The sequence below is a fragment of the Cricetulus griseus genome, chromosome 7, assembly GCF_003668045.3.
Source record: "Cricetulus griseus strain 17A/GY chromosome 7, alternate assembly CriGri-PICRH-1.0, whole genome shotgun sequence".
NCBI lineage: Eukaryota > Metazoa > Chordata > Mammalia > Rodentia > Cricetidae > Cricetulus > Cricetulus griseus.
In genome coordinates this window covers 44,596,873-44,618,064 of record NC_048600.1, presented here as the reverse complement: position 1 = coordinate 44,618,064, position 21,192 = coordinate 44,596,873, and the positions used below count along the sequence as shown (strand labels likewise).

At 42.3% G+C, this 21,192-nt stretch overlaps 1 protein-coding gene across 3 annotated transcripts in view; it reads left to right on the top strand.

The window, feature by feature from the left end:
- Window positions 1-21,192, top strand: part of Cramp1 (cramped chromatin regulator homolog 1) — a 60,114-nt gene that overhangs the window by 3,104 nt on the left and 35,818 nt on the right. For 2 of the 3 annotated variants that reach the window (XM_027425020.2, XM_027425021.2), the window contains exons 3-4: window positions 11,111-11,301; window positions 16,346-16,499. In XM_027425020.2, coding sequence (XP_027280821.1) covers window positions 11,111-11,301; window positions 16,346-16,499 — 345 coding nt within the window. Of the gene's footprint in view, window positions 1-1,112; window positions 4,810-11,110; window positions 11,302-16,345; window positions 16,500-21,192 lie in introns of all 3 variants that reach the window. The other variant, XM_027425022.2, reaches the window with a different exon arrangement.

Genomic DNA, 21,192 nt, shown 5'->3' with positions numbered 1-21,192 from the left:
ATTTCAAAAAACAAAATCAAATCACTCACTTATAGCACTGGAACTATTATAGTTTGTTTATGTATTTATTTATTATTTCTTTGGCAAGTATTGATTTAAATTACCAAGATGATCCTGGTAGTTTTTTGGGATTTTTTGTTTGTTTGTTTGTTTTTTGTTTTTCAAGACAGGGCATCTCTGTGTAGCTTTGGAACCTATCCTAGCACTTGTTCTGGAGAACAGGCTGGCCTCGAACTCACAGAGATCCGCCTGCCTCTGCCTCCTGAGTGCTGGGATTAAAGGTGTGCACCACCAACACCCGGCAGATCCTGGTAGTTTTAAAAAGAAAATGTTTCAAGAGCTAATCAAGAACCCTCTTTGAGGATCTGACCCAAATGTGTCCCATTCAACTCACTTCTGCCTTGCCCTCATCTGGGAGGCTGGCCTTCAGATTCATGGCCTTACCAAATGATGAAGCATTTTGAAGCGAGTATGCCTACTTAAAGATCTAGTATGAGGTAACTTTGTATGTTTCCAAAACTAAAAGTTGCCTCATGTAAGTTTGTTTTGGTGTTAGAAAAACATGAGTTTATAAAACTTGGTTGTTTTGTAAAATCTCTTTTCATTAGAAGATACAGTTATGCTTAAGCTTCTTGGGTCTGTGTTAACCTGGTTTATGTTCTTCGGGTGCCTTTTGGTGGTAGTATTTCAAAAAGACCTGCATGTGGACTCCTACTGATATCACATCTATCATGTCCTTGCCCTCTCAATTCTCAGATTTGCTTTTCTGTCAGAGCTATACACACTTGAGAAAAAGGGAACAATAACAGTTGTTGGTGCCTCTTGAAGTTTGGCTGCTGGGAAGAAATATATTGGTGTAAGCACACTGACTTATATATAGTTCCCTGCATATAGAAGGGGTGCCAAAACTGATGTCCAGTGGGTTGGGAGCTGTGAAGTGATAAAAGGAGGTTTGCTTTTGTTTGCACAGGTTGAAGAGGTTTCTTGGTTAACTTCTCCCTTATGTCATTGGTGCTTCTGGTTCTGATTCTTGTCCACTATAATAAATAAGATATAATAATGCTTCTAGGAGGGAAGTGAGAGTCTGTTTCTTTTGACAACTTCTTTGGCAGTGCCTGGCTTGCTGCTGAGTCCTCTTGGTAGCTGCCATCCACTCACGGGCTGCACAGACCTTTTGGATATACTTCATCATGCCCTGGACATCTCTGTTCTGGCTTTGGAGAAACTTTTGCTCAGTCATCACATCCATCCACTACCAGGAGAAGTCAGGTGTGACCACATGCCATGGTTCTCTGGAGGAACATTTCTCTTATACACTGGAAATCTCCACTTTGGCTGTCCAGCGTGGGTCAGTAGGAAGTGAGGAATGCCTGCAATTTTAGTCTCACTTGGAAAAAAACATGGCTTGCATGAAGAAATCTCACAGCTGAAGCAGTGACAGTTCCTTTGCTTGTTGGATTCCCATCTTTCCAAGTCTCATCCTGATGGGAATTTGGCAGGAATGACTTACGGAGATGATGGAGGTCCTCCTTGTCTGGTTTTCTGTACATAGCTATGGTTTCTTTTTCTGAGGATGTAAGAGTAGTTTCTTTGACTTGAATGAAAAAAAAATTTACAGTGTGATTTTTAATTAATGATAAAGAGAGAGAAGATTTAGTGCCCCCATGAAAGGCATTTTTCATTTCTATAACTTTGTTTTTGAATGGATATAGAAACTACTTTATTGTTTCTATACTGTGTTCAACCTAGAGCAGAAATAGCAGTTCTGGGGCTGGAGAGATGGCTCAGAAGTTAAGAGCACTGACTGCTTTTCTAAAGGACCTGGGTTCAATTCCCAGGACCCACATGGCAGCTCATAGCTGTCTGTAACTCCAGGTCCATGGGACCAGACACAGATGGCAAACACTAATGCATATAAAAGTAAAATTTTTTTAAAAACTTGCCATACAAGCTGTTTCATATTTTTTAAAAAAAGAAAAGAAAGAAATAATAGATCTGCTTGATTCTTCCAGTCCTGCCACACTGCCAGGGAGACTCAAGGACCCTTCTGTGACTGAAACTCAGTTGCCGAGACTGTTCCTAAGAACCTAGTTTGGGACCTAGAGCCCTCTGATGTTCTCTTTGTTTGGCCAGTTCATATACTAGTGGATTACTCAGTAAAATCGTTTTATCTCTCGGAGCCTCAATTTCTTACCTTTAAAAAAAAGAAGAGAAATGGATAGATGGCTCTGCAGTTAAGAGCTCTTGTTGCTCATGGCTCCCAGCACCCCTATGGTGGCCAAAACCATCTGTAACTCCAGTTCCAGAGGATCTGATGCCCTCCTCCAGCCTCTTTACACTGCATATATATAGTACGCAGATATGCATGTAGACAAAACACCAGTACACATAAAAACAAATACATCTTTTTAGAAGGTGTTTTTAAAAGGCACCTTCTAAACATTGCAGTCAGCTTTCCACATTCTAAAGAGGTTTGAACTAGCAGTCTAGGGTTCAGCTTCCACTCCAGAGCTCTCAAATGTCTGGTTCATGTCTGTGGCAGTGGAGAAGTAAGTCATAATGCCTGAACTATAGATTCCTTTTTGAATAATCAAGTGAGCACGTGGCTGAGACCTACACTTATCTTATCCTTCATGGTTGAAGGATTAAACTTTATAGTGACTTGGATCTAATGTGTTCTCAAGAGAACTTTCTGCAAGGTAGGCTTGCTGAAATCAACATACAGTTGTAGATCAGGTGAACTTCTGCTTAGCTTTTGCCTTTGTGAGTGTTCCAAACAGGTAACAGCAAGAACACTACCCTCCTCCATATAGGTGGGGATGGTTTTAGGGCCTGGTGCTGCTTTATTGCTCTGTGGCCACCTTCAAGGCTTTTGATCAGGCATTGGGCCCAGCATTTAATTGCTGGCTGGGCTACAGTGGGTGTATATCATGAGGCCTCTGTGTCTACGCTGTCCAGAGCGGAGGTCAGAGCATCTAAAGACTGAAGGATAGAGCACCTTCCTCTACCCAGTCTAATTCAGTGAGAGCCCATTGTAGTTATGCGTGGGCAGTGACATTAAGCATGCCAAGAAGCTTGAGGCTCAGGGAGAAGAGGAAGAAAAGGGGGACTCTCTCTTGCTTCCACCCATGCCCTCTGTGACATCCACTACAATGGAAGACAGCCTGAACATGTAATCCCTGTTTCTGACATAGACCCCACCTGTTCTCACTGTTTCAGAAGAGGTAGGGCACCCAATACCTTACAGACTGTGATGACACCGAGGCAGAGAGGAAACTATCAAAACTGTGTATAATTGTATATAATTTTGTTTTTTTTTGAGACGGGCTCACTCTAGCTCAGGCTGAATTCACAAAGGGTCTGTTGCCTCAGCTCTTATGTGCAATTATATTACTGAAAGGTTCATGATAAATTATAAAGTTCAAGGAAGTTGTTAAGTAGGTAAGGTAATGTCAACTACTGTGTTGAAGGCTCACTATGTAACTCTGGCTGGCCTAGAACTCAAATTGTAGACAAATTGGCCTAGAACTCACAGAAATCCATCTCCAGCCTCTGCCTACTGAGTACTTAGCTCATTTCTTTTTAAGGTTGAAATGAATGTAGTTTCAAATGTCTATCTTGGTAGTGTTGTCTTTTGCTAGTAAAGAATGCTTTAGCATTTTGATATTTGTACCTTATTTTGGATTGTGTAGAAACTATTTCAGATAGCTAAGTCACAAATTGAAAAATTAGTGTTGTCATATATGGTATATAGAAAGCTTTTATTAGGTTGAATAACTGTGATGATCTTAGCACTAAAGAACAATATAAAAACCACCTAAAAACGTTTGTAGTTCAGTAGGGATAAAAGGTATTGACAATAGAAGACAATGAGAAAAATCTCTGTAGTAGTTCATGAGGAGGACTTAGGTTTTTATAGAAACAATGGGATTTTGGTTGTGATTTCTTTGTTTGTAGAGAGATGGGAGAACCTTTGAGGTATGACACTGAGCCTGGCGGGTGTGAGGAGGCTCAGTGGAAAGAAGGGGATCTCTCTTCAGGTGATAAATGAGTAACCTAAGGCTGAGAACTGAGGTTCTAAGTCATCTTCAGAGTACAAGGGGGGGCATTTTAGAGTCTAGTCATCTTGGAAAGGTTTTACAGAACAGTTGGAACACACAGATGGCATCTTTGGGAACTAGTTGAAAGACCAGAGTTGAGAGGGATCCTTACTGTTCATTGAATACCTTTCATATGAATCAAGCAGCATCTTTGAATGAGAATTGAAAATGGGCCTGGGCCAGTGGGAAATGTTTGTATTCATCCCTTGAGATGGCAGTAACTGAGTACTGGCTTATGAAGAATTCCTTCTGTGTGACCTTGGTAAGGATGGTACTTCTCAGAAACCTCTGCGACTCTACAAGCAAAACTGTTTGAGCTAGCTTCTGATGTGAATGTCCTATGCCAGCAGAGTTACGGGATCTGAGTGAGGTTCCCTTCATGAACTCTTGCCTTTAGCCTTGACTATGTATACTGAAAATTGAATTGAAGTGGCCTTGTTGTGCCTTGATGGTGCGTACCATCCTTGGCTCCTGTGAAATGTCCCTGTCCTCATATGCTGCAAACATAGGCCATAGAGATGCTTTTCTGTGCTGGAATTGAGAGTGGACAAGCTTGGAGCGGATTCCAAAATACCGTTCTGAGAACAGATTAAATGAACAGGACAATCACTGCATCTCTTGACTTAGCTGGTTGCCTGCTATCTGGATTTAATGTTCTTAGTTCTCAGAAGGAAGCTCATAAACCACAGAGAGAGAAACCTTCAAGACGGTGAGATAATGTTCTTTTAAAATATGGTAGATTATAATGGTATCTTTGAAGTTGACCAAAGTGTTCCTGTTCTCTGCCTCCCCCTTCTCCTTCTCCCTCCCCTTCTCTGTTTGTTTTTTTTTTTTTTCTCCCATACTTTTTCTCCTTCTCCTTCCCTTCCTAGTGATTGAAGCCAAGGTCTCACCAATGAGCTATAATTTCTAAACCCAGTTATGAAGTTTGTAAAAATGTTTTTTGGTTTTTGTTTTTGTTTTTTGAGACAGGGTTTCTCTGTGTAGCTTTGGAGCCTATCCTAGCACTCGCTCTGGAGACCAGGCTGGCCTGGAACTCACAGAGATCCGCCTGCCTCTGCCTCCTGAGTGCTGGGATTAAAGGCATGCACCACCAATGCCCGGCTTGTAAAAATGTATTTTTAAGAAATAGAAATCAGGGAGCCATGCAGTGGTAGCACACACCTTTAATCCCAGCACTCGGTTGTTAGAGACAGGTGGATCTCTGTGAGTTCGAAGCTGGCCTGGTCTACAGAGCTAGTTGCAGGACAACTAGGGATACACAGAGAAACCCTGTCTCAAAAAGAGAAAAAAAAAAAAAGAAGAAAGAAAGAAAGGAAAAGAAAGAAAAAGAAAAGAAATAGAAATTGGCCTGGAGAGATGGCTCAGTGGTTAAAAGCATTGACTGCTTCCAAAGGACCAGTATTCAATTCCCATTACCCACGTGGAATTTACAGCTGTCTATAACTTCAGCTCCAATGGTGTACTGTGGAATGAGGCCCAAGAGGTCAGGACCAAGCCTGTGTTTAGTGGTCCCTTGTCTGCCTCCACTGCTCCTGAGCTGTCACTGAGCTTCTGTTGCCTGAAGCCTGGTGCCAAGCTTAGACCTGGGAGAATAAGATCTTGTCCTTGCTTTCAGGGGGCTCTCCATTGAGGAGCCTATTTGTCTCTTCATGCTCAGGGACACTTGCATTTATCATACATGTTATCAGCAAAGCCCTCTGTGTTCTCCAAAGCATGCCTCTGCACCCTGGGGAAGCTTCCAGTCCTGGAGTCTTCCCTGAAGTCATTTCATCATCTCGTACATTTTTACTTCTGCTATTTTCTTGTTCACTGTGGTGATATATTATCTATGATTTATTAAAGCTTGCCTGAGAATTCAGAAAGCGAAGTCAGCCACAGCCATAGAAGCCAGGCACACACTTTTAATCCCAGAAGCCAGAAGCTAGGAGGTGTGAGTCCAAGGCCTCCCAGATCTACACAAGATTGATTCAGTCCCAATGAGAAACAGCTCACACAAAGATGATCTCAGCACCGGGGATCACACGCCTCTAATCCCAGCATTAGGGAGGTATATAAGACAGGAGCAGGATCTCAGTATTGAGCATTCATTCTCCAGCCACATTGAGGATCAAACATTCATTCTTCGGCCACATTAAGGATAGGAAGACATTCAGTCTCAGGATTCTTCAGCCACACTGAGGAGAGGCAACAGGATCAGCCTGTTCAGCTTGGGGTAGTAGTAAGAGCTAGTGGCCTGCTACTTTGCTTTTCTGACCTTCAACTTGAAGTTTGAACCCTAATATCTATCTCTGGGTTATTTATTTTTCCTGTCACAGTTCACCTTGATCACTTTCTGTTTTCCTGTGCATTTTTCTGGACTGAACCTCTTCCAAACTGTTGTTTTTATAGTCCACCAGTGTTCCTGGTTCTGTTTCCTATTTTTATTCTTTTTGTCTTCACCTGAAATTTTGGAGGGAGACTAGGTGTCAGTGTTCTTTCTCTGAAGCTTTCGAGTTCTAGGATGCTGCATAGTAAATGCTAGAAATAGTTACATGGAATGATTTACTTTTGATCTTGAATATCCAGGTTGCCTTAATTTCCCTCTTGAGGATATAGTACTTTTGAAATAATAGAAGGGAGGGCTAAGTATCTCAAACCAAATGGCAGGTCCTTGGAATGGTGGCTGTTGCTCTGAGGAATTGCATGCCATCTCAGCTCTTCTCACTGATGTAGATTCATACTTAGGATTGAGTGATGGGGGAAGTACTTCTGTGGATGTTTATCTTATTGATTGTTGAATAAAGCTCTGGCTAATGAAACAGCACGTTAGACAGGACTAGGCGCCAAAGAGGATTCTGGGAAATAAAGTAAAGAAGTGGTGTTCCAGGCAGGAAGTGACATAGCAAGGAGACTCATATTTAAGCAAGGAGAAACAGGAAATGTCCTTTTCCCCTTCATCCTCCAGTGGCAGGTTGTGAGCCACTGGCAAGAGAGGGTGCCAGCAAAAGGCATCCTCTATAAAGATAAGTCTTTTAACATATATAAATTTATGATAATTGAGACTGAGCTAACAGATGAGAAATCCTAGTCATTGGCCAAGCAGCATTGTACCTAATACAAGTCTCTCTGTGCATTAATTGGGGCCCTAACTCGGGCGGGCGGCTGGCATAGAGCACACATGGCTGTGGGGCTCGGCTTTTGGCGGCAAGATTTATCGCAACAACTCTGTCCCTGAGGCTCCTTTTATCTCAGATTGGCGTCCATTCCGTTTTCCTTTATATTTCACTCTCCCTTGTCCAGGTCACCAAAATTCAGTAAATTCTCATGACATTTGTCAGACATGTGAGTTCTGGGATTTAGAAATGGTGTCTGTTATTTCTGATCATGCTAGTGCCAACACAGACTAACAGGAGTTAACCTGAGTGGTGTTAGAAGAGCAGGCTGACTGGCATGCTGTTACTGTGGAGAAGAGAGCTTGTATTTCTTGGGAAACTAGAAATAACTCAGAAGTTCTCCCCTGTGGAGGTTTAGAGGTGGACAGACCTCACTTCTTCAACAGCATCATTGGAGAATTGTGGCTTCCTGGGAACCAGATGTTCTGGAATTTGAGAACTGTTTTAATTTGTGACTTGATTTTCAGTACACCACAGCAACATCTCCTGCCTCCTGGAAGTGCTGCCACACCCTGCCTGTTGCAAACACCCTAAGAAGCTCCAGGATTGTTATACTGAAAGGACAGCAGTCTTGAGGTTTTTCTAGCTCTTCCTTGGCCTGCTGTGTAGCCCAGGGACCTGAGTAGCATTGATGGTGTAAATGCAGACTGGAGTCTATTTTCATTGTATGGCTGTTCGGAGCAGTAAATACTGAGTATCAAATACAACACTGATGGTATTAGCAATTTTCACTCTGATTAAAATGTTTTTTCCGCTATCTAGGAAGGTTACCATGAGCCATGTGATGTCATTAAGTGTCAGAAGTTTGGTGCGAGATTAAGGAACTAGTTTTTTTTTATGTTTTTGTTAATTTATTTATTATTTTCATTTATTTTGTGAGACAAGGTCTCACTATATAACCCTTGGTTGGCCTAGAACTCACTACATAGACCAGGATGGCCTCTTACTCATAGAGATATGCCTGCCTGTGCCATGGTTTTTATTCTTAATCAATACTTAAATAGCCTTATGTTATTTAGGTTATTACTAGGTAACTGGACAGTTTGGCTGTAGTACACCATTGATTTCTATGTTTTTATAAGCCTGATAGTATTTCCTCTTGAAGTTCACCCACACATATCTAAATGAGAGACTAGAGCCCAATTTGATGTAGCTAGCTAGCTAAAAATGTTCTTCATGTATGCAAATATGCAGATTTCTGGGTGATGTTTTCAAATATTCTACCTTGAAATATGACTGCTCTTTGATTCTCAATGAGGTTACCTGCTAATAAACTCACCATAGGGTAGACACTATGCTAAGCTGAAAGTCCACTTAATAAACCTAAGTTATGGCTAGAGAGATGGGTTAGCATTTAAGATCTCTTGCACCTTGTTCAGAAAACCTGAATTCAGTCCCAGCATCCATATCAGATAACTCAAGCCCAACATCCTTATCAGGTAGTTTACAACCATTTAAATCCAGCTCCAGGGGATCTGGTGCCCTCTTCTGGCCCCTATGGGCACTCACACATTCACACACACAGATACACAGACACAACACACATATACACAGAATAAAAATATTTATTTATTTATTTATTTATCTATTTGAGACACAGTTTCTCTGTGTAGCTTTTCGAGCCTGTGTTACAGCTCTGGCTGTCCTGGAGCTTGCTTCATAGACAATGCTGGCCTGGAACACACAGAACTGCCTGCCCCTGCCTTTTGAGTGCTGGGATTAAAGGTGTGCATAACCACCTCCTGGCTGGACTTCCAATTTTTAATTTTGTCATCTTTCATTCTCTTCTATGAAGCTGCTTCATTGATACTCCCCAGGAAGTAGGGGAGGAGTAGCCCAGAAGCTATACAGGCTGAGTAGAAACTGAATCTCAAATAGAAAGAATTACAATTATCTCATTAGGAAAAGATTTTTACACTTTTCTGATCCAGACATGATATAAAGACCTGTAAACCTAGTACTTGGGAGACTGAAGCAGGAGGATTGCCATGAGTTCAGGGCAAGCCTGGGTACTGAGTGAGACTCTGACAAAAAAGAAAAACAAAAAAGAAAAATCTGTTTTTTTCTTTTACTTCTGTGGATTTTTACTTCTGTGGTCTTACTTTCTCCCTCATAAGATTGTTTCAAGCTTGGAAGGTTTCTTGGCTTTCTGTGGTCCTGCAATTTTATAAAATGAGATTACTAATTAAAATAGGGGTGTTGTGAGATCTGTTCCCTATAACAGAAGAATCTCAGCTGGCAGAGCACTAGGCTAGGGCATAGGTTCTTCATCTGTGACTCGTTTTTTTTTTCTTCAGGGCCCCTTACTTTTTAGGGGCTAATATGTTGGCAAAGGATTTGGATAGATTTTGCTAAATATCAGGGACTGATGTTTTAGGAGAACTTTTAAGGGTGGTGGTACTTTTGGACTCCAGAGATAATGTTGAGGTGTATAAAAGATGAAGTAAGGGATCAATGGTAGAGTGTTTGCCTAGCAAGTAAAAAAGCTGTGCCTGGGCGGAGGTGGTGCACGCCTTTAATCCCAGCACTCCGGAGGCAGAGGCAGGCGATCTCTGTGAGTTCGAGACCAGCCTGGTCTACAAGAGCTACTTCCAGGACAGCCTCCAAAGCCACAGAGAAACCCTGTCTAGAAAAAAAAAACAAAAAACAAAACAAAACAAAACAAAAAAGCTGTGGGTACAAATTTCTATTACTGGAGAGGAGAAAAAAGAGACCAGGTGTTATGGGATCTCCTACCCAGTTCCAAAGCCGCCTTGCCCCAAATGAACACACAGACACTATATTAATTAGGAAACTGTTGGCTGGTGGCTTGAGCTTTTTATTGGCTAGCTCTGTCTTAACTGTTAACCCATTTTTATTAATCTAAGTATTTCCACATGGTCTTATCTTACTAGAGAAGGGTCCGGACCTGTTACTCCACTACATGGCGACTCCTCTCTTATGCTTCCCTGAATTCTCCTTGTCTGATAGCTCCACCTATCCTTCCTGCCTGGCCACTAGCCAAACAGTGCTTTATTCATCAACCAGTAAGACAAACATATATACAGAAGGACATCTCCCATCAACCAGGGGTCTTTACACTGTAGCACTTATTGGCATTAAGTGGTCTATATTAAAAAATATCAATCTTGCCGGGCGGTGGTGGCACACACCTTTAATCCCAGCACTCGGGAGGCAGAGGCAGGTGGATCTATGTGAGTTTGAGGCCAGCCTGATCTTCAAAGAGAGTTCCAGGACAGCCTCCAAAGCCACAGAGAAACCCTGTCTCGAAACCCCCCCCCAAAAAATTAATTTGTAAAAATAAAAATGTGGTAAGGGGCTGGAGAGATGGCTCAATGATTAAGAGCACTGGCTACTCTTCCAGAGGACCCGGGTTCAGTTCCCAGCAATCACATGGCAGTTCAATACTGTCTGTAACTCCAGTTCCAGGGGATCTGATATCTTCACATTATTGCACATAAAATAAAGTTAAGTAGTTTTTTTTTTTAAATCTTTAAAGAACTGTGGTAAGAGTATTTCAAGAATTTAAGAATCAGGATGAAATGTGGTTCTTGGATTTGCTGGAGGAACAGGGATTATATACTCTTGAGTGAACAAAATTTCAAATTCACTGTACTGTTAAAACAATCCACAAAGGCCCTTTTCTTACAGTATAAACGTTTTAGATTCATCTTGTCAACTCTGGCTTATATTCAGGACCCATTGGCTTATGGGTGCTCCTTTGCTGGCATGGCCTGTTGAAGAGCTGGAGTTGGGTTGAGCAGTGGGCCCCTGTCCTTGGTGCCCCTCTGTCCCTCCCTGCTGCTGTCCCTCTGCTTTCTGGAACAGGTCACTGTACAGTCCTTTCTCTCCAAGGAGGTGACGGCGCAACATCTTCTGGAAACATATCTGTGGTTGCTCCTGCCACCCCTGCAGGAGGTTCTCGCTCCTCTTCCCGGAACTTAGGATCTTCAGGGCCTGAGAAGGAAGAAGGAAAGAAGGTCCGGAGACAATGGGAGTCATGGAGCACAGAGGACAAGAACACCTTCTTTGAGGGACTATATGAGGTGAGCTGTAGACGTGAGACAAATCCCACAAGCAGTCATTGTTCTGAGTTCTCATTGTTTATCTTGTGTTTCCCTTTGCTGCATAGCTGTTAAGTGTGTAGGTTCAATCAAGGAGCCCCATAAGTGGCTAGAGCAGTTGTCATCTCATTCCTGCAGCTACTAGGATGAATCCCCTTTCCCAAGGCTCTCAATCATGTTTCATGCACACTTCTTGCCTGGAGTATGACCCTCCTTGGGGCCTTTTCTTCCTTGGCTATGCAGTGACTGATTTTGTGTGCCCAAGTACAGAAGGACAAACAGATACCTATCCCTATCATTCAGGAGATATTACAGCTAACTTAGAGCCAAATTCCCAGACCTACTGTCTACTGATATGGTTGTGCCTGGCCAGCTGCCTTCACTTGGAAGTTTGCTTCTCAGAGCCTTGGAGTTATTTATGAATACACTTCCGTTAACATCAGATGTGTTTTTCATTGTGATTTTTTTTTTTTTTGTTTTTTTTTTTTTGTTTTTCGAGACAGGGATTCTCTGTGTAGCTTTGGAGCCTATCCTGGCACTTGCTCTGGAGACCAGGCTGGCCTCGAACTCACAGAGATCTGACTGCCTCTGCCTCCCAAGTGCTGGGATTAAAGGCCCAGCCATTGTGATCATTTTTTAAGGATTTGTTTTAATTTTATATGTATGTGTATTCACATCACATACATTCAGTGTATCCCTCAGAGGTCAGAAGATTCCAGATACCCTAGAATTGCAATTACAGATGGTGGTGAGCTGCCACATGGGTGCTGAGAATTGAACCTGAGTCCTCTGGAAGAACAGCCAATGCTTTTAACTGCTGAATCCTTTTGCTTAGTAAATCAACAACAAATGTCTATAAATGTGCTGCAGCATGTCCATTCCTTTATGTACTGATTGTTGATCGAGTAATAGAGTTGACTGGTTGAGGTAGATTTGTCCCTTGAGTGTATATGTGTGTGTCTGTGTACCTTTGTGTGTCCATCTATCTCTAGGGTCTTGTGCATGCTAAACAAAGAATTTACTACCAGGCTGGTCCAGCCTATTTATCCATTCTTGTTTATGATTTTTTTTTTTTTATTCCTTGCAAGATGACTTCTTTGGCATGTTGACTTAATCATATCATGAGCCTTGTCCTCTTAATAGTTAATTCACTAGAGAGATGGATACACCTTGCCAAGTCTAGGAAGGACAAGCTTAACACAAGGATGAGGCCTAAGAATTTAAATCATGAAGTGTTTCCAGAAGATTAGAAAAGGAAACATTTCTAATGGACTATAGGCTTGGTTTCTATGGCTAGTATTGCTCCTTCCTGTGGCTGATAGACTAAATTCTGCCCCATTCCAGGTGGGTGTGACTGACATGTTCACATGATTCGACCCTTGTTATCCATAGAATGAATGAAATAGATGTATACAAGACTTGTTAGGGCAGTTGTAAAATCATTCAAACAGATGTGAAAGGGCTCTTTTTCAGAGTATAATAAAGCAGAGGCTCCATCTGTATAGATTATATCTTGCTATCAGGCATAGAAGACTTGTGATTCCTAATGGGTTGTAAGAGTGTGCAACTGTTAGTGAGTCCCCTCCCCCTCCCCAGGCAGGGTTTCTCTCTGTGGCCTTGGCTGTCCTGGAACTTGCTCTGTAGACCAAACTGGCCTCAAACTGCCATTCTTCAGGTGCACAGAGCATTTCCTCTAGTTGGCCTAACCTTGTTTCCTTTTCTAGCAACCAGGCATGAATTTTTAGGTCTCCTGATTAGTCCTATGTTACTAATGTTTTCTATGGTTGACAGGTAGAGGGAGAGAGGGAAAGAGTTTTATTCTAGTTTGGTTGCTGTTGCTCTAATAAACACCATGACCAAAAACAACTTGGGGAAGAAAGGGTTTACAGCTGCCAGGTCATAAACTATCACTGAGGCTTTGAAGTCAGGATAGGAACCCAGTCAAGAACCTGGAAGCAGAAACAGAAGCAGAAACCATGGAGGAACACTGCTTACTGGCTTGCTTTCCATAGCTTGCTCAACTAGCTTTCTGTTTATACAATTCAGGATGGTATACCCAGGGGCAGCACTGCCCATAGTAGGTTGGGCTCTTCACGTCAATCATCTATCAAGAAAATGGCCCATAGACAAGCCCACAGGCCAATACAATGGAAGCAATTGAGGGTGTCTCTACCTAGGTGACTCTAGTTGGTATCAAGCTGACAAAAATTAACCAGTCCAAGGGTTTGTATTTATGCCTCATGTCTCATTTGGAGTCTGACTAAAAGACCCTGGTGAGGTCTTGGGTCTGTTTGACCAGTGTAGGGCAAGTGTGGGATTAATGGTAGCTCAGCATAGACATCTGTTCTGAGAATTGTTTATATGATATTTGTCAGTGTGTGTGTGTGTGTGTGTGTGTGTGTGTGTGTGTGTGTGTGTATCCACACATGTAAGTATGAATAAAAGTGCTGGCAATTGAAACCTTTGTGTGTGCTAGACATGGTATTCCCTCACTGAGTAGATTTGCACACTCTCACTACCTTTTTGAGGAACCTAGTCTGACTTATTTACCACCAGTGAAGACCCAGCTCACAGCAACACTCCTGGCCAAGGAAGCTGAGTGGTTGTCCCGGCCCTGAGGGTGCAGGTGTCTGACCAAATGCAGGGACTCCACTGCTGTCTTGGTCCTGGACTTCAGTTTCTTCTCTCTTGCTTAATTAAGAAACCCACATCTCCAGCTGTGGTGAGGACAGTTTTGGGTCTGAACTCAGATTGTTTTTTCAAGTGATGGTTCATCTAGATGCCATCCTGTGTCTTAACAGTGAGTTCTAGTCCTTCTGCTAGAAGCTATTAAAGGTGGGCAGGCCAGTGTGCCCTGAATGGAAGGCACCTTGGACCTTGACTAAGTCCTTTTGGTTTCAGTGGTGTTTTTATATAAAGCCTACAACTGTGCTTTCATTTTATTTATTTATTTTTTTAAATCATTAATCCTTTTAACTACACTATGCTTAATTTACTTCATTGAGAACTGCTGTGGAGGCCTTGTCTCTGATGTGCTTCTCAAAGTTCCCTCCCCAGTTTCCCACAGATGCATAGGTATCGTGGTATCTTTGGCTTTTCACCGAGTAATTAATATGAGTTTTCACCACTTTGACTTTCAGTCTTTTTCTCTTCCAGCTTTGCCTAATTTTTGTTGTTGTTGAACCATTTATCAAGTTCATAACTGAGTATAGAACACGTGGTTCTAGAAATGCAGAGGTGCCTCAGGCCCTACCCTTCAGGGGCTACTGTCATATCAGAAAAATAGAACAGATACATGCAGGGTGATTGTAGGGCACATACTCAAATCCCATGGACAGTGTAGTTTGGGAATACAAGTTCAGAAGTTGTAAATAAAACAGTCAGGCCTCAGGACAGTGAGGTTGTTTGTATTAGTTTCCTATTCAACTTAATGGTTGCTGGGAAGCTAGGCCCCCAGCTAGACACAGGAAGGCATTTTAGACCCAACTTCACCTTTGCATGATTAGGTGCCTGTGTTATTTTCCTTTTATAAGATTGAGTCTCAGTCTGTTGCCTAGGCTGACCTCCAGTTCCCCACCCACTTAGCTTAGCCTTGGGTATCTGTTTCCTGTTAAGTTTCAAGTAAGTTCCTGAAGTTGCAGCTTCAAATCCCAATTCTCGACCCTAGATATTTCAGGATTTATCTCTTAAGAACAACTATGCCAGCACTCGGGAGGCAGAGGCAGACAGATCTCTGTGAGTTCGAGGCTAGTCTGGTCTATAGAGTGAGTTCCAGGTCAGGCTCCAAAACAATACAGAGAAACCCTGTCTCAAAAAAACCAAAAAAGAAAAAAAAGGGGGGGGAGGGGGAGAAAAAAGAAAGAAAGAAACAACACAGCAACACAAGTTACATTCTCAAATTCCAGCCACACCCAGGTTTTGCAGGAGGCCTTTTAGGAAGGGTTGGCCCTGAGGTATGGTCAGAATGCCTGTGTTTGGATCTATTCTATTCCCAAGTGTTTGTATTTGCCACTTCTGTTTGATCCAGCTTTCTGTGATAAAAAAACACAAGGTGGTTTTGGAGTGATCCATTCTTTAATTCTAAGATGCTTTGTGGTGGTAGCCTGAGTTCTCTTCCCATGGTATCCTTCTGTCTGCAAGTTTCCCTCATGGTCCACTAGGAGCTACTCAAGATGAAGCTGTTTGTCCCAGTGATAAATTTTATGCTTTTTTTCTTTCTTTCTTTTTTTTTTTTTCTTTTTGCTTTGAGGCTATTTTAGTTTATTTTATGTTGGCATTGGGCAGTTTATAAAAAACTGAAATCTCTCCTCTCCCCACTAGAGATTGAACCCAGGGTCATATATATTTTGTGACTGAACTATATCCCTAGCCAATAGTGGTAATTTATTTTTACATCTTAACAAGGAGAAACACTGTGTCCTCTCATGGCAGAAGGGTAAGCTATCGGAAGCTTCCTGAAGCTTTTTATAAGGGCCTAATTGTCACCAAAAGGAAGAAATTTTCGTTGCTTAATTACCTCTTTCGAGCCTGCCTTTTGATACCATCATATCTATAATACCTGAACTTTAGAGGGTACACTAAAAAAAAAAAAAAAAAAAACTGGCAAAGCCCTTGCCTCTGGTGTCCATGGGCAAGGATAGTTCTGACCCTGAGTTATTCTATTGCTAGTTTATTCTAATTAAAACTTGAGATTCTGCCGGGCATTGGTGGCTCATGCCTTTAATCCCAGCACTCCGGAGGTAGAGGCAAGTGGATCTCTGTGAGTTCAAGACCACCCTGGTCTGCAAGAGCTAGTTCCAGGACAGCCTCCAAAGCCACAGAGAAACCCTGTCTCGGAAAACCAAAAAAAAAAAAAAAAAACTTGAGATTCTAAGGAAGCAAAGTTGGAATTTGTATGTGCAGAAGTATCTTGAAGGACAACCTTCTTGTGCATAGCTGGTCCCTTGTTGATTCTCGATGCCTACATCATACAAGAAAAGTTGTTTCATTTTAACTGTTGTGCTTTTATTGTGGACTTTGTTTCTAGCATGGAAAAGACTTTGAAGCCATTCAGAACAACATTGCTCTAAAATACAAGAAGAAGGGCAAACCTGCAAGCATGGTGAAGAACAAAGAGCAGGTCCGGCATTTCTACTACCGCACCTGGCACAAGATTACCAAGTACATTGACTTTGACAATGGTAAGTGTTCCACAGACTCAGTCTCTGGGAGACTCCCAGTCGGGGTTGATTCTTTCAGGCAAATACCCATTGCCCACTCTTTGTGACACCATCCTCACTCAGCTGCCCACTATGGGACTTGCCTCCCATTGCTTTGGTTGGTGGCCAAACTTAATTATGAGGAAGCTGCCTGCATCTGCATTATAGGGAATTTACTACTATTTGAGTTGGTTTTCTGTGTTTTAGTGTGTGTGTGTGTGTGTGTGTGTGTGTGTGTGTGTGTGTGTGTGTGTGTGTTTGGGGGGGAGAGACTTTTCCTGGGAAGTAAAACACCACACATACCTACTCATCCCAGAGAGAGAGAGGGAGCCCATGACATACTAGACCAAAGTACCAATACCACCAAACTCCAATTTGGTGGGCCAGTGAATTTTGTGGGAACTATTTACAGGAGTATGAATGAAGGGTTACTTTCAGTAGCAGGATTGACTAAAGGCTGCATCACCCAAACCCACCCCAGCAGATGTGACAGCTTACCAAAGCTGGAATCCTGGAGCACACTGCACACCCTGAAATCAACTCAACAAGTTGGAAAACTTTTTCCAAGGTGACTTAGTTGGTCTGTGCCTTTTCCAGGAAGCTTTGCTGAGAATTCTTTATAGTTTGATTAGTCTGAGAGTAATTCTTAGTAATCTTTACTGCTTATATACTCTTGCAGAGGGAATCTAGCCTAGGAAATCTGGTCAATTTCAGGTACTTGCTCAAGCTATTTTGAGTTGTTCACTTCCTATCTAAATGGAGCTTCTGCACAGGAAGTACTTTACTTTCCCCCAGAACATCCTGTTGTAAACATGCTGTCCTAGACTGTATGTTGTTCACTTTCTCTTTATATCCTATGTCTCGTCAAGTTTCCCTCCCAAGATGGAGGAAGATTTTTACCTGGAAGGAAACTGCCTCACAGCAGAGGTTCTGGATCCCCCTACGAATTTGGGCATTGAGATTTAGCTGTGGGTGTACAAGAAGGCCTAAATTGTGCTGGTTTGCTGGGATGGATGTTGACTTTGCCAGTACTCTGATCATCTGTGTTGCAGTCAAGATTTGCACAGTCTAATTCATCTTTGGGAAGTGACTAGGTCATATCTAGCTGTTAGGCACGTTTCTAGCTAAAAGCACCCTGGGTTGACTACCTCTTCAGTCCATAGTCTAATCAATTGTCTCTCCCTGTAAAACTTAGCCACCTTCTTCTTCCATGTTTCTGGAGTCTTCCTGCACTCATTTGGTCCCAGCCTGCTCCATTCTGCCTTTCGTTTCTGCAGTTTCTAGAGCCTGCATGTTAGGGACCCTTCCCTTCTAATGCTCACTTTCAGTTTTCCAGATAGTCAAGTTTCTGACCTGGGAATCACTAATGTACAGCTGTGGCCACATTGCTCCTACTTCTGATCCCTGCCTTTGCCTTCATGCTGGCATTTGAGACCTCTGATCTTTACCATTCTTGTGGTGTGCTTTTTGCCAGGTCACAATATTTTGGCTATGATGTGCATTGTGTTACTATAGCTTTAAAAGAAAGTTCCTGATTCCCCATCTGAGTGAGGAGCAGAGCTCTGTGAGGCCACACACCCTTCTGCCTCTTGTCTGTTCTCTAGAAACCCCTGTGATTACATTGTCAATCTCCCTACCTGGGGGCTATCTCCCTGTTGATCTCAGGATATTGTTGATGCCTGTTTGTTAGCTTCTATAATTCATATGACCATCAACATAAGATTTTTCTGCAGACTTCAGGTCAACCCCATTTTGTTCTTTTTCAGTTACCAACACTGCTGTGTGTTCCATAACTGGTTTGTTTGCTTATCTCACCACTAGTCCAGTCACCTGAGATCCAAGGCTGTCATCATTCATGTCCTATTGTAGTGAAACATCTGTACCTTCCAGATGCACTGTTTATGTACTTTTTCTTTTCTTGTTGGAGTGCATATTAAGTTCTGAAAGTCATTCCAAGACAAAGGATACTCCAGCTGCTCTTGAAGTCTCCTCAGAGAGAAGATGACTAATGAGTTAGGGTTGAAAGACTGTTGTGGATCAAGTTATGCCTTGTGTGATGATTGAGTGTGTCTGGTTTGTTCACCAAGCTCTACCTTCAGGCATTATGGATGGTACAAGCTTAGGTGTTGTCCATGGCCCTGAGACATAGATATTCCTTCCCAGGGTCTGCTAAGTCTGAGATTTTTTCCCATGGGTTAATATTGCAAAGTATATAAAGCTGATGTTCCTTTTCTTTTACCTTTCTCTGCAGAACTACCTCCTGATCCCAAGTCCCTCAGGCTCCTTGCAGCATCATTCCTTTTAGGTCTTTATCCCATCAGGGATAAAGATAGAGGCTTCAGCACATTGTCGGATTATACCAAACTGTATCTTTCACTTCCTTATGTGGTGACCCAGCATCCCTCATGCCTTCCTCTGTCCTATTGACTGCATAGTCATCACACATGAAGGGCCCTTTGTTGTTCTAGGCTATCCTTGAACTCAAAGATCCACCTACCTCTGCCTCCCAAGTACTGGGATTAAAGGTGTGTGATACTACCACCCTGATACAAGGGGCCATTTTTATATGTGTTTATGGCTCTCCCAAGGTTCTGTTGAGCCATGATTGAATACATGCAGTCAGTGGCTACTCACTTGCCTCTATGCCAGAAAGAGGATTCTCAACCAGGCTCCTTGATATGGATCAACCTTTATAGCTGGCTTTGGACCTCGGGGAACCTCAGGTCAGGGGTCACTAGTGTGTTTTGAATTGCCTAGTGTCCCTGTTGGGTCCTTGTGTGCTGTTATTTTCCATCATGTAGAATAACACAAGACCCTTGAATTTCAAGCATTATTAACAGAATTAACAGAAAAAGTGTTCTATCCTTGGGTTATCATGGAGCTTTGCTAAGAACCAAAGCAGATATAAGGAGGGCATGTGTTGTGTCCTGGAGTCTGAGATGACCAGTACTGGGTACTTGCAAAGGCAGGTCATCACTGGGAATATAAATCCCTTTTATCGAGGCTCAGTGCTCTGGCCTCTGTGTGCTTCATCTGGAATTTTAGTAGTTTTACAGTCCTTTATTGTTTCCACACAGAAAACAGGTCCCTGATGGTTGCTTCTAGTGTTCTTGGAAAGAGAATAGTGACTATATGCCCACCTTTCTGCTATTGTCCCCTGTCACATTTGAGTTTTCTCCCAACAGACTTGATGTGCTAAAAGGGAAGCTCTGAGCCTGTACCAATATGTACACACTAGCCCAACACTCCTTGTGAAGGAACATAGGAAACCACTATGCCTGGGGACATTTTTTTCTCTCTAGGGTTTCCATTCCCCAAGCTTCAGCTACTTTTCTACACGTTTTGTTGTTGCTGCTGCTGCTTTTTTTTTTTTTTTTTTTAATCTATTTAACTTTATATTGGTGTAAAGGTGTCAGAAGCCCTGGAGTTACAGACAGTTGTAAATTGCCATGTGGGTGCTGGGAATTGAACCCTGGTTCTTTGGAAGAGCAGCCAGTGCTCTTTCTTAAACCACTGAGCCATCTCCAGCCCATTTTGGTTTTTTAAGGCAGGGTTTCTCTGTATACTTGTAGCTGTCCTGGAGCTAATTCTGAAGACCAGGCTGACCTCAAACTCACAGAGGTCCATTTGCTGCCCCACTCCCCCCTCACCACCAGTGCTGGGATTAAAGGCATATACCACCACCACTAGGCTTATTTATTTATTTATTTATTTATTTATTTATTTATTTATTTATTTATTTTTGGTGTGTTTGTGGGGGCCTTTTCTTCCTTTGGTATTTCAAATAGTGGACTTTAAAAAAAAATATTTTTGTTACGATATGGTCCACTTACCCTAAAACTCTCCTTTTTTTTTTTTTTTTTTTATGTGTAGGCCAGCATTTGGTATATCCATGATGTTCTGCCTTTGTCTAGTTCTAAAATACTTTCATTACCTCAGAGAAGTCCCCATTCCCATTAACCTTCCTATAGACTTTGACCCTCCCCAGTTGCTATGGCCACTTTCTACAGTCTTTGAATTTATCTGTTTTGGATGTTTCATGAAAATGGTCTTATAGCTTACCTGGTCTTTTTCTTTTTCCTGGCTTCTTTGACTGAGTGTGATTTTATGGTTCACCTATATATTTTAGTGTAGCTGCATAACATTCCATCATATTTATAGGCCACTTTTTTTGTTTTGTTTTGTGTTTTTTGAGACAGGGTTTCTGTCTGTCCTGGAACTCACTGTGTAGATCAGGGTGGCTTTGAACTCAGAAATCCGCCTGCCTTTGCCTCCCCAGTGTGGGTATTAAATGCATGTGTCACCACACTGAGCTCCATGGGCCACATTCTTGTTATCCATTGAGATCTTAGGTTCCTTTTGAAAGTCTGACATGGTCTTGGGGTTTTTTCCCCTCAGGAAAACCTTCAGAATTGGTCAGCCCTAGTATTTTAGCGTCTTTGAGCTAGTCCACGTCCCAAAATTGTACTCATGTATGCATTTCCTGTTTTATACAGCTGAATGCTAATGCCTCCAGGTCTCTGAGGAGAGAACCAGAAAAAGCAGTTAAGATTTTGCAGGGGCCATTTTTCTCTACTCTGTGAGATGACCTAACAGTACCTAGACTGCTGTTGGTGGCTTCAATGTGCTATGATGTACAGTATCTGTTGAAACAGTGGCTAGCATGCAGGGGCCA